Source organism: Zonotrichia albicollis, chromosome 29, assembly GCF_047830755.1.
Source record: "Zonotrichia albicollis isolate bZonAlb1 chromosome 29, bZonAlb1.hap1, whole genome shotgun sequence".
NCBI lineage: Eukaryota > Metazoa > Chordata > Aves > Passeriformes > Passerellidae > Zonotrichia > Zonotrichia albicollis.
The window spans coordinates 1,538,085-1,555,028 of NC_133847.1; the positions used below are offsets into that span (position 1 = coordinate 1,538,085).

General features: G+C 55.8%; 2 protein-coding genes across 3 annotated transcripts; both read right to left on the bottom strand.

Annotated features, from left to right (window-relative positions):
* Positions 1–72: 72 nt before the first annotated feature.
* Positions 73–14,519, bottom strand: LOC102073142 (bone morphogenetic protein 4). 2 transcript variants are annotated; one of them, XM_074528777.1, is made up of 6 exons: positions 14,380–14,519; positions 2,899–3,224; positions 2,639–2,784; positions 2,079–2,201; positions 1,521–1,719; positions 73–1,161 (listed from the first exon to the last, which is right to left on the bottom strand). In XM_074528777.1, exons 1-6 carry the CDS (start codon positions 14,409–14,411, stop codon positions 767–769), a joined length of 1,221 nt encoding a protein of 406 aa, XP_074384878.1. In that variant the 5' UTR covers positions 14,412–14,519; the 3' UTR covers positions 73–766. The 2 variants fall into 2 exon arrangements, with proteins under 2 accessions (XP_074384878.1, XP_005494289.2); XM_005494232.4 differs by having other exon boundaries at positions 74–1,161; positions 2,899–3,229; positions 14,380–14,518.
* Positions 14,102–16,435, bottom strand: POLE4 (DNA polymerase epsilon 4, accessory subunit). The gene is made up of 4 exons (XM_005494233.4): positions 16,049–16,435; positions 15,158–15,242; positions 14,822–14,863; positions 14,102–14,522 (listed from the first exon to the last, which is right to left on the bottom strand). Exons 1-4 carry the CDS (start codon positions 16,418–16,420, stop codon positions 14,509–14,511), a joined length of 513 nt encoding a protein of 170 aa, XP_005494290.3. The 5' UTR covers positions 16,421–16,435; the 3' UTR covers positions 14,102–14,508.
* Positions 16,436–16,944: the final 509 nt, after the last annotated feature.

The window sequence follows — 16,944 nt, forward strand, 5'->3', positions numbered from 1 at the left end:
CCACTCACCTGCCCCTGCAGCATCATCTCCAGGCACCTCTACAGACACCCCCATCCCAGCCCAGACCCCATCACCACATTCCCCCAAGCACCTCCATCACCTGCTCATCTCCCTGCACCCCCAGCTGCAGGCTGATGGTCCTGAGACCGTTCAGCTTTCAAGGAACAGGGCACACCCACCCCTTCCCCTTGCCCCTGGAGACTGCGCTGCAGCTGCATCTTCATCCCTCCATGTGCACGCCCTTCCCTGTGCCTGAGAGATGTCTCCTTGCCCTGTTCCTGGCAGCAGTTCAGAGTCCACAGGCAGCCTTTGGAGAACAGCACTTTTAAATAGTTGCTCTGAATTAATTTTACAAGTCACAGCAATGCAGGAATGTACAGACATTTACAGGACATTGTACAGGCAGTTTCTCTCATATATTAGTGCTCTTGCTATATACATATAGTACAGCCTGCAGGAGCCTCCGTGTGGGCAGAGACACTCATGGCCCTGCACAGGGCACCCCAAAATGGAGCTGCGGCCCTGGGGCTGCTGTTTCACATGGGCTCCTTCAGGTTGGCTTTATCAGAGCTTGGCCCTGAGCCTCCCCTGGCTGGCCCTGTCAGGGGGTGACACCATCCTGGGCAGGCCCAGCACCCTCTTGCTTTGCTCGGCCCAGTCTCTTTTAGAGGGTTTGTGGGACAGAGACCCCGCTGGTGCTCCGGAGGGAGCAGGTGCAGCCCCACTGCAGCCCCTGCAGGTGTGTCCAGCCCCTGCTCCTCCTGCCTCAGTGGCAGCCGCAGCTCCCGGCCACCATGTCATCGTACTGCTTGAGCACCACGTTCTCATCATCGTCGAAGTAGAGGAGGTTGATGGAGAAGAGCTTGTCGGGCACGCAGCAGGGGCTGCTGACGCCCTCGCTCAGCTTCAGGGCATTGATGATGGACTGCACTGTGGCGTGGTTGGTCGGCCGCATGTTCTCGCCCAGAGGGAAGGGGCAGGAGCCTTTGCAGTGGAAGGCGTTGTACCCCCGTGGTGAGATGATCCAGTCAGACCAGCCAATCTCCTCAAAGTCCACGGACAAGGGATGCCTCTGGCAGGGCTGGAGCTGGCCCAGCGAGCGTGTGCTGCGCGACCTGCCCGGCTTGGGCGCCGGGAGATCAGGAGCCTGAGGCGTTGAATCTGTCAGAAAGGAGCATCCCATGTCATTGGCCACTGCGCGAGCTTGGGTGGAGAGAGAAGATACTGCAGCCCCCCCAGCCACCCCTCCCCACAGGTTTTGTCTGCAACCCTCTGGTCACAGCCTGTCACCAGCCCAGACAGAGCCAGCAGGAGGTGACAGCCTCAGTCTCACGGCCAAACTCAAAGCCAGCTTCACATCTGCAAGCAGGCGACACCCCTGAGCAGGCTACACCAGAAAGGAAAGAGCCTCTCCCAGCAGCAGGGAAGGAGGTTTGGATTTGAGGAGCCCACGTGTGGGGAGCACCTCCTGAGAAGGGATGTTGGCACCGAGGGAGTGGTGCCAGGCGTGTGGGACCCACCTGGGAAGCCGGCTGTGGGCAGCGATGCTCCGCGGCGCCCATCGTCTGTGAAAAGCACCAGCATGGGCTTCTTGCTCTCGTGGTGGCCCCGGCCAGACGCAAACTGCAGTGGTGGGGGGTCCAGTGGGCCCTCCCCCCGGCTCTGGACTGTCACCAGCAAACCCTGGTTGCTGCTTTCATCTTCGGTCCAGTCGCGAACCTGGGGAGCCAAACCAGTGTCACCATGGGCCGGGACAGGCACTGCGGTGTCCCCACAGGCAGGTCCCGGGACAGCAGCAGGACATGGTGACCCGGGACCCCTTGAGGCCACACTCTGTGTGCCGCGGGAAGGGATTGCTCCGGGCTGCAGCACAGGGGACACTGCGGCAGGAGCCGGCACCAGCACACCCTGCAGAGCAGTGAGCCAAGTTCAGGGAAGGATGAAGCAGCCCCGGGGCTCTTGGCAGGATTATTTCCTCCCCCTCCCAGAGGATGTATTCCCCCCATGTCACTGCAGAGACTACAGACAGGAAACTACACTGGAGCCTGAAAGGTGAAAACAGAGGAAAAGTGACTCACAGCTGGTGTGATGGTAAAGACCTCCCAGCCCGAGGTTTGCAGTGAAACAATCCGGGCTGCCAGCAGCTTCTTCCCTCCAGGGGTGTCTGGATTGTCTTTCTCCAGCACCTGGTACACACTGACCTGGGGAAGGCAAAGGTGGTCACCCCGGTGTGCTCTGCCCAAGGGGTTAACCCTGGACAGAGGTGTGGGGGTAGATGGGGAGTTGTCAGCATGGATTTGTAACAACCTTGGTGTGCCTTTGCTGATGTTTGCATAAGCCAGAAGGATATTTAAGAACCTGCCGCAGTTAAACCATCATGATTCTCTGTGAAACATTTGTTCATGTGATCCTAGAGCCAGGCTGTGTTCCCATTGCAGGCAAATGAATGACCACAGTGTGCCAGTGGCACCCCCGGGCACAGGCTGGGGGACAGCTCCATCCCCATCCCCATCCAGGTCCCTGTCCCCATCCCCATCCAGGTCCCTGTCCCCATCCCTTCCCCTGTCCCCATCCCCGTCCCTGTCCCCATCCCCGTCCCTGTCCCCATCCCTGTCCCCGTCCCCATCCCTGTCCTCACCTGGCAGAAGTGCTGCCGTTTGGGCCCATCTGTGACATCTGTGACCCTCGGCCAGAGGCGGAAGAGGTGCAGCTCTGCCGTGAGGATCTTCTCGTTCTTGGCCACGCTGGAGAGGACGAACAGGAACCGCATCTCCTCGCTGTGAGCTGGAGAGAGGATGTGCTGAGGAGAGCAGAACCAGGGGCGGCTCCGCCACCGGCCGCGTTCAGCCCCTCCCCACAGACGCTCCCCAGCCCCTCGGGGACGACCCCCGCCCTTACTTTTCTCCAGGAAGCTGCGGACGGTGTTGCCCTCCAGGATGTCGGGGTTCTTGGTGACACCATCCGCGTTGGCGACACTGTTGAATAGATCCACCATGTACTGGGGCGGCTGCTTGGAGTGAGTTGGAGGGGCTGGCGGGTCTTCCATGCCAAAGACTTCCAGGAGCTTTTTCAGTGCCTCATCCCGCCGGATGGCCACGCTGGCAGGGCCCGGGCTCGCCGTGTGGGCCAGGGCCAGCAGCAGCAGCACGGTCCGCAGCATGGCTCTGTGCTCGCTGTCCCTGCACCACTCCCGCGGCCTCCCCGGCGCTGCATTTATAACTGGACTGCACTGAAATATGCACAGGAGCAATCAGGAGGGTAAAGAGAGCTAATTGCCGTGCTAACAAGGTGAGAAGCCCGGCTCCCGGGCCCCCTGCATCAATTAGCCCCAGTACACAAGCGGGAGGCAGGACGGCTCACCAGGCTCTCCCAGGCTGGCAGGGACACGGGGCTCTGGGGCCAGCAGCCCCTCGCCAGGGCCTCGGCTGGGCTGCATTCGCTCTCCGTAGGGGACTAACTGGATTTTAATGACGGCACTAATGGGACAAATCGGAGCACCTTTGTGTGGAGGAATGCAGCCCATCAAGATGAGCATCCCCTGCCCGGGCCGGTCCTGCCCCTCTCAGCCGCGCTGAGAGCGAGGATCGTGGCGGGGCTCGGTGCCACCCTGGTGTCCCCGCACCGTGTCCCTGTCAGTGCGCAGGGTGCGGGCGGCCCCGCCTGTGTGTCCCGCCAGAGCCGAGGCCATGGGCACAGCAGGCTCCAGCAGGGACCCGGCGGGGCTGCGGCCCCGGGCTGTGCGTGGGGTCACACCGCAGCAGCAGCAGCACCCTAAGCCAGCTGCTTCTTTTTTTATTCCTTTCTTTGTTTTTTTTTTTTTTTTTCCTTTCTTTTTTTTTTCTTTTTTTTTTTTTTTTTTTTTTTTTTTTTTAATAGGCTATTGGCTTCCGGGGAATTAAAAGGCATTTGCTGCTAATTCCTGAGTACTTGAATTTTACGAAATATCCCGGTAGCGGAATAAAAGCAAATTCTTTAAGTCTTATTCCATAATCACACAGAGAAACTAAGCTGGTGCAGGTGGACATGACACACTGTACAGCTGCCATGGGAATTAACGGAAAAAATTAGCATTAATTAACTAATTCATCAAGCGGCTGAAGGCCTGCTAGGACCACCTGATGGGAGACAAGGTGAAGGCTGATGTCCAGCGGTGCCCACAGTTTATTCCAGCCCAGAGGGCTGTTAATTATGCAGAACAGGCACGGCGGCACCGACTGGCTGGAGTTAATGGCGAGAGGAAGCTATCGGCATCCCCGAGATCCTCTCCCTGCTCTTGCCAGCTCTCCAGCAGCACGTCCCACGGGATATCTGGGGGTGCTGCAGCGGAGGCAGCTCTGCCCCGACACGCTCAGCTCCCGGTTCCCTCTCCTGTCTCCGGCTCCGCAGTTTGCAGCCGGGAGCAGCCAACCCGTGCACCCCCAGCCCGTGCCAGACGGCTGCATCCTCGGGGATGCTGGATGCGGAGGGGCCGTGGAGCTGCACAGCGGAGCCCCAAGGACCTGCAAATTGCCCACGATGTTTATTTTACAAGCTGCGAAACATTTTGTAGAGAGTTCATTTATACCCGCTGGTTAAAGTAGCTTTTATTAAAAAAAAAAAAAAAAAAAAAAATTGCCTTTTCTCATTTACATATCCCACAGACAGTCTGGCGGGGTCTCGGGAGCCCCACCCGCAGCTTCCAGCCCCGCTACCCCGGCGCTCCCGGATGGCAGCGCCCGTGCGGACTCGGTCCGGAGCCTGTGCCTGGCAGAGCCGTGAGAGGCAGCGCGTCCCGGGCAGCCTGTGCCCAAACCAGGCATTGCTCTCCGTCCTGTAACTCCCTGCAGTTAGAGAAAAAACAGTGCATCCCCAGTGCATCCGCAGTGCATCTCCAATGCAGCCCCAGTACAGTCCCAGTCCCAGTACAGTCCCAGTACAGCCCCACAGCCCCAGTGCATCCCCAGTACAGTCCCAATACAGTCCCAGTACACCACCGGCCCCCCATGTCCTGGACCTTCTGTTCACACTCAGGGGAAGGGCAGATGCTCTGGAGTGGGATGGGGAGAAGGGAGGCAGCTTTTTTCCTACAGCATCTATTCCTTACTCCTGGAGTAACTCCACTGTCAGCTCCACCTGGCTGAGCAGAGCAGCTCTTTCTTCCTGCATGGTTTGATTTGCTTCCCTTTGCATGCAAAGAATCCCAGAATGGTTTTGGTTTTTAAGCCCTTAAAGCCCATCTCATCCCACCCCTGCCATGGCAGGGACACCTCCCACTGTCCCAGGCTGCTCCAAGCCCTGTCCAGCCTGGCCTTGGGCACTGCCAGGGATCCAGGGGCAGCCCCAGCTGCTCTGGGCACCCTGTGCCAGGGCCTGCCCACCCTGCCAGGGAACAATTCCTGATTCCCAATCTCCCACCCAGCCCTGCCCTGTGGCAGTGGGAGCCATTCCCTGGGTCCTGTCCCTGCAGGCCTTGTCCCCAGTCCCTCTGCAGCTCTCCTGGAGCCCCTTCAGGCTCCAAAAGAGGCTCTGAGGTGTCCCTGGAGCCTTCTCCTGTCCAGGTGAGCAGGCCCAGCTGTGCCAGGCTGGCTCCAGAGCAGAGGGGCCCCCTCCCTTGCAGCATCTCCGTGGCTCCTCTGGCTCCAACAGGTCCATGTCCTTCCTGTGCTGGGGACACATTTTTATGTCTACAATCAACACACAGTCCTGCCCCTTCAGCCTGAAACACCTGCCTGCACCCACCCTGCCCCAGCAACCCCCTGCTTTCCCTGTCCCACAGCTTTGCCAGCAGCTGAGGGACACGACTGGCACATTCCAGGCTGCAGAATCCACTGTCAGGGTCTGTGTGTGCTGCCCTGGGACACCACAGGCTCTGCAGCCACCTGCCCAGCTCAGCCCCATGGCAGCAGATCCGGCTCTCCCCCCAGCACAGCACAGCGTGGGGGTGATCTGGGGGTGCTCCCCAAATCCTGCTGGGACTGCTCCCCACACCCTGCTGGGCTGGGAGAGCTGGGGGTGCGCCCCAAACCCTGCTGGGCTGGGTGAGCTGGAGGTTCTCCCCACACTCTGCTGGAGGGGGAGAGCTGGAGGTTCTCCCCACACCCTGCTCCGGGTCCGCCCCCTGGGAGCCGCAGGTGCGCTGGGTGAGAGGAGCGGGGGCAGCTCCCGCCTGGCCCGGTGCGGATGTGCGGGAGGAGAGCGGATGGAGCCCGGCAGCTGTGCTTACCTAAGCAAGCAGGGATCCCCCCACGAGCAGCTGCCCAAGCACCTTCCCACATCGATTTCCTGCAAAGATTTGCAAAACAAAGGCACAAAAATCCCCTGCAGCACCTCAGCAGGGACACCTCAGGACCCTCCACCCTCCCTCCAGCCTCAGGCTCTTCATTCATCCCCAAAGAAGGGCAGCAGCAAGGCACAGCTGGCAAGAAGTATTTTGGGGGCATAGCAGTGGTTTTTGAGTCAGAAACCCCTGTGCACAAAGGTACACTCAACTAGACAGTCGGGTCTCTGTTAAACTGAAGACACACCTAACAACTAAATATTTTTAAAAATAAATATCATTGTTCCTTAATTACGTTTTAAAATAAATCCTCACTCCAAAGAAAAAGCCATTTGTTCCTTTATGGCCCTGATACATGCATGAATTAGTGGCAGTACATTACATTTTATACACAAGAAAATACAAATGTGAGGGTTTTACCACTCTAGTTTGATGCTAGTGTGAAGCTGCCAATATTAGAGCATCCACCTAGGAGCTCAAACCCCACATGAGGGCCCAGCTGGGCCCACCAGAGAGGAGCCAAACCCCTGGAAAGCCACGTTGAGCCGTTCCTGTGTCCTGCAGAGCTCCAGACAACTTCATAGTATTCCACCTGGGAGACACAATAACATTTTTCCTTCATTTCGCAGTTCTCCAGGGTCTAAACCATCTCCCCACCACGTGGGGTTTTGACCAGAGCAGTGCTGAATTTTGTGGGCACACAGAAAAGTCCATCTGCAAGGAAACAAGATGGAAAATGAACCTGGGGCTGCACCGAGTTTCCTGTGGCAGCAGCTCAGAGCACCCAGCTTTAGGCATCCAGCACCCACTGGGTGCCAAAGGCTGTTCTTGTTCTCCGTGTCAGGGTCCCAGCTGGGAGCTTGGGGCTCATTCCTTCACCAGCTCAGAGCCTTAGGTAGGTTTTGTTCCTCCATGCCAGTTTCAGACCATGAGGAAAGGGAGGTTATTGAGGGTGCAAGTTGTGACTGCTGTCCCTGACCCTGTGAAAGCCCCAGCTGTGGGGAGTGAGCACGTTATCTCTGAGAAAAGCTGTATTTGAACACAAAATATTGATGTCAGCACTTTTTCAGAGCCACACTCTCACACCAGGGATGGAGGAATGTGATTTGGCATTAACTCATTCAGCATCTCCCTCTGGATTTGCCAGGGACTGTGCCCAGAATGGGCTTCTGAGGTGCTGGAGCCAGGGTCAGGGGCTCTCCTGGAGATGCATTCCCCAGGCACCTGCACAGGTTTGCTCTGAATGGGCTCCAGGTGTGGCATGGGAAGGGATGGGATGAGATGGGATGGGATGGGAAGGGAAGGGAATACCCCAGTTCTGGGGTGTGGGATAAAGGAAGGCTGGTACCAGAGGGTTGGAAGGGGGAGGTGGACAATGACCCCAGCTCTGGGGGTGCAGAACAAAATCCTGCTTTGCCTTTTCTTTCTCTATTGCAGCTTTAACTCAATGAAAAATTCCCAGGGCACAAAGCAGTTCTGTCTGGATTTGACATTCCTGGTTTGGTTGGGGGCTGTTTGGACACACCAACAGCCACATCCCTGCTGCCGTGTCACCACCACACCAGGACATGCCCCCGTGGCAGGGCGGCCCAGGCAGGGGCCCAGCAGCTGGAGAGAAGGGACAAGGGTCCTCCAGCTGCAACGACATCTCCTTGGCAGGGCAGAGGCACTGACTGTCCTGCGTGGCTCAGCCTTGAGCTGATGTTCCGTGCAGAAAGAAACAATATTGTTTCTGTGCTAAATCTCCTGGCTTTGCTCCCTTCACCAAGCAAATTAGGGTTAAAAATCTGCAATGCATGAGCAAGAGGAGAGGGAGAAGGATGGCTGAGCTGATGGCCAAGTGCTTTCGGGCTCTGTCTGGGACCTGGTCCTGCCCTGCCCCAGCCCTTGGGTGTGCATCCTTCGGGGTTTGTTTGGCTCCTGGCTTTGAACGGGTTTTGAGAGTTTCCTGCCCCCTCACAACTACTTCAGCAGCTGCTGGAGGGGATTTCTTTGTTCCACGATGGAGCTGTTTCCAGGGGAAAGAAAAGTGATTTCTGAAAGCAAGTATCTCTGAGATGCCTTAAGGGTGGGACACAAAATGACGATGGATTTCTGAACGTCAGTGATTCTGGATGAGATTTTAACATACTCCTCCAGCCCCGCAACCCCGTCACCGCCCCGTTCCTCTGATGATTCCAAATTTTTACCATGACACTGAAAGTATCAGCCCGACTTTATGCAGGGAAATGCAGAAGGAAAGTGCAGAGACTGCCCTAGGGCAGAGGCGAAGCTGGCGGCGAGTCCACATTTGCCAGCCCTGGGCTATTGCTGTGACTGAGATTTTCCCTCCCCGGGGCAACAGAATTGTCCAGCACCTTCCACTAACACGTCTGGGAAGTAAATGCTGATTCTCCCAGCTGTGGAAGAAAGCACTTCACACTGCCTAATTGCCTTTTCCATTTGCAGCTGGATCAGCAGCAGCGGCTGCAGCTGTGCCGCCCTCCTGCGCTGCCCGGAGGGGACCCGGCCTCGGGCAGAGCCGCTCCCGGCCCAGGACTGTCACCGGCATCTTTTCATAAAAATCCTTTCTTTAGGATTTTTCCCCCTTCTGAGAAGCTGTGGCCTCAGCAACAAAATGTAAACAATGGTTATCTGCTGCTGTGGGATGCAACAGGTGGATTGGTGATTGGTCTTAGGTGAATGGTTGGATTTACTGACCACTCACGGCATAGCGGAGTCTCACTCTGTGCTGAGACACAGAACTTTGTTATTCATTCCTTTTCTATTCTTAAGTTAGCTAGCTTCTGAGAACTTTTCTCTCTATTCCTTTTTGTATAGTTATAATGTAATATACATCATAAAATAATAAATCAAGCCTTCTGAACATGTCAACATTCTCACCTCTCTGTTCACCCTGAAGACCCTTGCAAGCTCAGTAACACAGGAGGGAACCCGGCCTCAGGCAGAGCCGCTCCCGGCCCCTGCAGCTCCCAGATCGTGGGTGAATCCCCGGGATCGTGGGTGAATCCCCGGGACCGTGGGTGAATCCCCGGGCCCTGCGCTGCTCCCGGGGCTCACCCGGCCCTGCCGCGGTCTCTGTCCCTCCCTAGCGGCGCTGCCGCAGCAGCTCTGAACGAACTGGCTTCCAGAAATGCCAAAAAAATGACATCAGCAATTTCCAGCGCAATGGAATTTGTCAGACAGTTGTGGTAAATCATTTCAACACCACTTTCAATTCTGATAAAATCAGTTCATCTCCACTGATGTGTCTGGGATGTTTTATGAGTGAACTCACGAGACAGCTCACCAGTTGACAATGAATGAGTTCAGCTTTGTCCCAGTGGGAGGTTTTGACCCATCTGGAATGATTTCGTTTGAAGTCTCCATTTCCAAGTGATTTTTGAACCAGCAGTGTAGTTCTCTGGTACTAAAGGGGCATTTTAGAGTGTCAGTAAGGAAATTTGAATTTTCCAGTGCTCTGTTACCAGCAGAGCTTTTATTATCAAGTTGGTTTCCTTGCTTTGATTGGGAGGGTTGGAGCAGAGACCCCCGAGGTCCCTCCCAGCCTGGGTTACTCTGATTCCATCTCTGGCTAGAGGACATTTCCCTGCATGTGAGGTGCCTGTATCCCCATCCTCACCCATGCACACAGCAGAGAATTATCAGTGTGCTTGCAGACCTGTGTGGTAAAGGCCCAGCAACAGGAAACTCAACCCCAAAACACAACCCCAGTACTCCCCAAGGCAGAGGCTCTGCTCAGCAGCCTGGGTGCCCTGAGCTTGGACACTGGTGCTGGTCACACAAGAGGGCTCGCTCCCGTATTCCCAGAGGGAGGGAGGGAGCAGGGAGGAAGAGGAGCTCTCCCTGCGCTGTAGGCTGGGTCAGAGCATTTCCCCCAGTAATTGTGACCTCCCAAGGAGAGTCTGGAAGGGTTTTCAGGGCCGGGAGCCGAAGGCATCCCCCAGGGCAGGGGCTGCAGAGGCAGATCTCCACCACCCCCAGCTCCCTCAGGCCTCGAGGAGCAGGAGCCAGCCCAGGGGCAGCTCTCAGCACCCCCGGGGCAGGAACACAGGGCCCTCCTCTCACCTGCAGCACAGGACGCAGCCAGGGGACACACCAACATCAAAACACTGCCTGCATACCTTTAATGACCCCCACGGTTGACCCAGAAAAGCCAGTTGATGTAATTTTTTTGAATTTCAGTAAAGTTTTTGATACTGTCTCTCCCAGGATCCTTCTGGACAAACTGTCCATCCCAGAACTGGATAAACACATCATGGGATGGGTGAGCAACAGGCTCATGGGTCAGGCACAAAGGGTGTCAGTGGCTGGGGTGACATCAGCTGGCACAAGTCACCAGTGAGGTTCTGCAGGGCTCCATCCTTGGTCCTGCGCTCTTCAACAGCTTCATAAATGTCTTGGATGCAGGACTGGAAGGGACACTGAGTATTTTCACAGACGATGCAGAACTGAGAGGAGCTGCTGACTCCCTCAAAGGCAGGGAGACACCAAGACAGACCTCAGGAAATCAGAGGATCATCACCAAGCATATGCAGCTCAACAAGGGCAAGTGTCAGATCCTGCCCTGGGATGGGGCAGCCCTGGGTGCAGGGACAGGCTGGGGATGAGAGGCTGGAGAGCGGCGCCCTGGGAAGGGCCCTGGGGGTCCTGGTCAGTGCAAGCTGGATCTGAGTCCCTGCTGGGTCCTGGCAGCCCCAAGGGCCACCCTGTGCTGGGGGCACCAGGCCCAGGGAGGGATTGTCCCACTCTGCTCTGCCCTGGGGCAGCCTCAGCTCCAGTGCTGGGGGCACTTTGGGCACCACGGGATCAGAAGGACCCAAAGCTGTTGGAGAGTGCCCAGAGGAGGGACACGGAGCTGGGGAAGGGCTTGAGGAGGAGCCATTTGAGGAGCAGCTGTTCAGCCTGCAGGAGACTGAAGAGAGACCTCATGGCAATTACACCTTCCTTGTGAGGGGAACGGGAGGGGCAGACACTGATCTCTCCTCTGGTGACAGTGACAGCTCCCAGGGAATGGGCTGAAGTCATGCTGGGGAGGTTGGGGCTGGGTGTTAGAAAAAGGTTCTATCTCCAGACAGTGGTCACGCACTGCAACAGGGAATGGTCACAGCACCAAACCTGACAGAGCTCCAGGAGCACTTGGACATTGCTCTGGGGCACATGAGGTGACTCCTGGGGATGGCTCTGTGCTGGGCAGGGAGTTGCACTTGATGATCTTTGCAGGTCCCTTCCAACTCAGCATATTCTGTGACTCTATGATTACATTTTCATCATTATTTATTCTTCTAAAGTTGATGTCTCTGGAGCTGACAAGCTGTCACTGCTTGTAACAGCTCTGAATTTGGATAATTTTATCATTCCTATTGTACACGAGAAGCTGGTATTTAGCAAACACTAAAGGTTAAATTTGTACAATGCTGCTCTCGTGCACTGAAAAATCCTAAGAAACCTCGGAGAGTAAAGCTGCTGTGTCCTTACAGCCACTGCAAAGGGGAACAGGGCCCCCTGACTGCTGCTGAAGGCCACAGATGAACAAATAGAGCTCCTTTCTACTTCATCTGCTTTCTCTACTTTTACAGGGCGGCTTGTTGTTTACCTACTGATAGCACTTACAACATCAGTCCTGGGAAACAAAAGCCTGCAGTTGCCCTGAATTTATGCAGCAATAAACAGGGAATTCAAACACAGGATCAACCATGGTGCAAACACCTCAGGTCCAGGGAAACTGAGTTCCTTTGTGCAAAGAACAGCCAGGGATCAGGCTACTCATCAATTCCTGTGCTACAAAAGATGTTTAAGTGTTGGATTATCTGGACAGCAGGTCCCCAGCACATTTCTGTCCTTAATTCCCAAAGGGAAAAGCCACTTGGAAAACTTCAACATAAAAAAAGCGCCAAGGGATGGGCAGGATGTGAGTGTGGAAGCATCAAGAATCTTGGTTTCTGGAGGGTGAAGGGGAACTCAGAGGAGCTGTGGGTGTCCCATCCCTGGCAGTGTTTAAGACCAGGCTGGACAGGGCTTGGAGCAACCTGGGATAGTGGAAGGAATCCCTGCCTGTGAGAGGGGTGAACAGGATGAGCATTAAGGTCCCTTCCAATCCAAACAACTCCATGGTTCTATGAACTCACCGTGCCCAACACGGAGGAAATGGCTCTGCCTCCTGCAGCAGCCCCTCTCTGCAAACAGATCCCATGCTGCTGCACTCTGCTGACAGCTCCTGCACCTGCAGTCACAAACCACTGAGCCCAGCATCACCCCAGGTACAATTCCCCCCATTTCTGCCTGAGCTGGGATGAGACACAGCTCCAGCTGCTCCCTATCCTGAACAAAATGGCTCCAGCACAAAGAAGAAATTTTGTTACAGATGGACAGGACACATCTGACCCTGGCTGGGCGGGCTGAACACCCTGTTTAGTTACTCCAGGAAAACACTGGCCCTGTTTCTCTCACTGTTCATCTGCTCTCTTTATTTCTACCTTTCTGCAGACCTGGGTGAAAGGAGCCCCTTTCCACAGCACAAAGGAGCTCATGGGCACTAAACCCCCAGACTCCTGCACAGCTTCTCCTGACACAACCCCACACTGCCTGCCAAGGGCAGCCACCCCTCCGCGCTGCTCCCTGTGGGACACTCACACCAACCACAGCAGCACCGTGTGTGAGCAGAGCCCCCACAGCCCCACAGCACAGCCCTGCCCTCCCTGCCAGAGGCCAAGAAGGGAAAAGGAACTCAAAGGCAAAGCTGGGAGCCTGCAAGAGCCCTGTGAGGAAGACCACAGCTCGCAGGTCCTGCCATGCTGCAGCCTGGGAAGCACAGGGAAGTCTCCAGCACCTCTGACACACACCCCTGCCCTCCCTGGCAGCTGAGAAGGGGAACAGCTCCGAGCCACACAGGCTCACACATCCTGGCAAATGTCCTGACTGTGATCTGAACAAACACCTTGGCCCTGGGAAATGAGCATCTCTCCTCCATGATCAGGATTGTGCTCCCAGCTCGGATCAGGCTCTTAGCAAACTTCCAAGTGTTTCTTGAGAGCCACTGGATTTGCTGACAGCCTGGGGAAGCTCCCCTGAGGGGTCCTTGTTCTTATCACCACTTCCAAACTAATTTAAGTTTGTGGTGACTGGGAGCCACTCTCAAATACCCTCATTGAAAGAGCATGCATCCTTCATCCTCCTTCACTCCATGCAATGGTTTTATCTGGGGACAACCCACACCAAGTGCAGTCAGAGCTGGGAACACAGCAGCAGAGGTCCCAGCAGGGATGGCAGCATGTCCCCCACAGCCACACAGTTCTGCTGTTAACTCCAGGGAGGAAAGCTCTAGGTGAAGTGGAAAAGCTCCAGTGAGCAGAGTCCTGGCAGTGCTGGTGCCCATGACAGGGCTGGGCAGCAGCGCCCCTGAACAAGGATGGACTCAGCTCCTCACCAAGAACTCAGGGTCTCTGCACCAACTCCTCCAGGCTCAGGGCAGGGAACAGATCCAGGTCCCAGGGAAAATGTTTTGCCAGATTCAGGAGTGGGAGCACACACAAGAACAGTGATGGCAGCACAGAACTTCCCTGGCATTCAAAATGAGGGCTTGGGGGCTTGGGTTGGTTTTTTTTCCTACAATTACTTGCAAATGCAACAATCACAGACACTTAGAGAAGCTGCACAGCCCTTGGGCCAAGCCAAGCTCCCCTGCTCAGCCCCAGCTCCTGGAGAACAGCTGGGTTTCTCTGGGATAGATGCCTTGAGAAAACAGTTAGCAAAACCAAAATGCTAGAGAAGGCATCCTATCAAAACTAAACCATTTCCCACCAGGCTACAGGAACCCCAGCCCAGAGCAGGAATCAGCACAGCTGCTCAACAGCAACAACATCAACAATTTAATTGTGTTAAGAGACAAACATATTAACAAAATCCACATTTAAATAAAAAAAATTCCTTGTGCCTGGGCACCTGAGCCAAGCCACTCTCTGTTCACAGCTCTGTGGTGCTGCAGAGTATCCAGAGAGGCTGGGACTGCTACTGGGAGTAACTGCTGTGTAACCTGGCCAGAGCAGAGAGCTGCACGGCAGCCACATGGGAAGGGACATACAAAATAGTTATGAAAAAATATCCATTTTAAATAAAGAACTTACAACAACTTTATAAAAAATATCATGGTTGTCATGTCTCAATTCTAGGAATTATTTTTGAATTCTCAGCATCCTGTTTTCCATCTCACACCACCTCTGCAATCTCTCCAGAGAGCTCTGTTCCTGTCCTGCTCAGTCCAAAGTACCTGAAAATGGAAAAACACATTATAGTCTCAAGAATTAGAAATGCAATTCTGTGAACAAATAAATCTTGTTTACAAACTGGCAAAAGAAAACTTTAAAGTTTAAGCAAATCACACATGAGTAAAACCAAGTCTAGCAAAAAAACCCCAACTACTACACGTGCCTCAGGGTCCAGCTGAGCCATTCGAAGCCACACTAGGAATTACTGAGGATGGGGAAACAGAGAGCTTTGCAAATGATTCAGTTCTTTCTCTCCTAAGTAGGTTATTACATAAAATACTGAAATCAAGTAGAAACTCACCTTCCAAAAAAGCAAATTCATCAATAGCTTCAATGGCATTATCTGAAAAGCAAATTGAGAACAATCAAAATAGATAAACTAACTCCATATTTGCATATGTTTCAAACTGCAGCATTTGAAATTACATCATAACACAGTTACCAACTTCAAAGAGATTTATTTGTTCTGGAGATGGTGTGTGAAATTATTAGTGTAGTCTTTGGTAGAAGTTTTTCTCTCCCATCTTCAGGGAAAGAAAGAATAAATCCATAATTACTTCAGCACCTGCAGACAGGTGGGCAAATCCCCCATTGGAGCAAGCCTTTGCTAAGAACAGCACAGAACATGGTCCCATACCCAGGTCTTTTCTTTGCAGGGTTTTCCTTTTTCCTTGCTGGGCATACATGTAAGCATCTTTGGCTATGGTTTCAACAAACAGCTCCTGCAAGGCAAAACAGGACAGGTTCACATGGGAGAGGAGAGAGAGAATATCCTGAGGAAAAAGAAAGGTCCTACAAGGCTTCAGGATTAGATCAGAATCTTCATCCTAACATTACCCATTCCTAGTAAGCAGGTCTGAAAATTCCCAAGGTTATGGCTGGACAGTGATGCTCAGGACAAGCAGTGAGGGAGAGAGCTGGGAAGCTCCCACATTCTCTGGGAGACCCACTCCACACCCGGGGCTCCCAGGGCACCTTCTGAAGGGGGAAAGGTGTCCTGTGCTCAGCGGATTAATCATGGAATCATTCAGGAGGAGAAATACCTTTAAGATCATTGTGTAAAATGACCACCATCGGCCCAGCACCAACTCCACGTTCACCCCCATCCCCTGTCCCCAAGTGCCACATTGTTTGAACAGTTCCAGGGACGGTGGCTGCCCCGGGGAGCCTGTGGCAGAACTTGACAACTCTCTCCATGAAGGAATTTTCCCAATATCCTAAACCTCCCCTGGCGCAGCCTGAAGCCATTTCCTCTTGTCCTGTGCCTTCCTGCGTGGGGGAAGCGACCGACGCCCCCCGGCTGTGCCCTCCTGGCTGTACAGAGTCACAAGGGCCCCCCGAGCCTCCTCTGCTCCAGGCTGAGCCCCTTCCCAGCCCCTCAGCTGCTCCTGGAGCTCCAGCTCCTTTCCCAGCTCGGGCTGGCCGCAGCGGCCCCGCGGGTCCCTGGGAGAAGGAAAATCCTCCTGGGCAAGACGGAGCAGCATCCCCGCAGCGACCCGGGCCCAGGAGCCGCGGGGCCGCCCCTCACCGTGGCCCGCGCCAGCACGAACACGGCCTCCTGGCTGGCCAGGGTCACGTCCGGGTCCGCCTTCACCAGCGCCTTCACCCGCGCCAGCGGCAGCCGGGCCAGGCGGGCCGGACCCGGGCCCTGCTGCCCCGCGGCCGCCGCCTCCTCCCCGGACGCCGCCGCCTCCGCGGGCCCCGGCCCCGGGCCCGGCACGGCCGCCGCCGCTGCCATCCCGCCCGAGCGCTGCGCCTGCGCGGGGCCGCGGGGCCGGGCCGGGCTCGGCGGGGCCTCGCTGCATCCTCGGCCGGGCCCCGCGGCGCTGCCGGCCCCGAGCACGGCCCCTCCTCCTCCGCTTCGGGCCGGCGCCAAACAGCGGCTCATGTTCCACTTCATCCCGTCCCCAAACGGCCCCTCATCCTCCGCTTCACCATGTCCCGTAACACAGCCCGCACAGCCCCATCCCGATCCTACCCGCAGGCGGTCCTCGGTGCCTCCCTGGCACCCCCATCCCGGTGTTCCCCACAGACGGCCCTCGGTGCCTCCCTGGCACCCCGTGCCCCAGCACAGACAGGGACACAGTGCCCGCCCCGTTGCAGCGGCAGGAACAGTGGGGCAGGTGGGGTGGCCCTCACTGCTGTCTGTCCGTGCTGTGCCCCAGGGTCAGCTCCCCGTGGGTCCCCTGTGGGACCTCCCAGCACCCCCTCTCCATCCCCTCTCCAGCTGGTGGGATCAAGTCCCCCAGTGCTCCCCAGGGCACCCACCACCCTCCACAGGACCCCCAGGACCACCTCCCTTGGCCAACAGGTGCCCGCCCCAGCCTTCCCCATGTCCTCAAACTGTGTTTTATCCTTAAACCATCTGCAGGCAGGAGCCGCCTCGGGCACTGCTGGTGGGACGCTGTCCCAAAAGGCTGCAGG

Excerpts from the sequence above, each read along its gene's own strand:
- LOC102073142 (XM_074528777.1), bottom strand. The coding sequence starts at position 14,411 with ATGACAACCATGATATTTTTTATAAAGTTGTT. Across the intron at positions 2,202-2,638 it reads AACGGCAGCACTTCTGCCAG|GTCAGTGTGTACCAGGTGCT; the intron begins GTGAGGACAGGG and ends TGCCTTCCCCAG. Across the intron at positions 1,720-2,078 it reads TCTTTACCATCACACCAGCT|GTTCGCGACTGGACCGAAGA; the intron begins GTGAGTCACTTT and ends TTGGCTCCCCAG.
- POLE4 (XM_005494233.4), bottom strand. The coding sequence starts at position 16,420 with ATGAAGTGGAACATGAGCCGCTGTTTGGCGCCGGCCCGAAGCGGAGGA. Across the intron at positions 15,243-16,048 it reads TCGTGCTGGCGCGGGCCACG|GAGCTGTTTGTTGAAACCAT; the intron begins GTGAGGGGCGGC and ends TTTGCCTTGCAG. Across the intron at positions 14,864-15,157 it reads CCTGCAAAGAAAAGACCTGG|ATAATGCCATTGAAGCTATT; the intron begins GTATGGGACCAT and ends TTTGCTTTTCAG.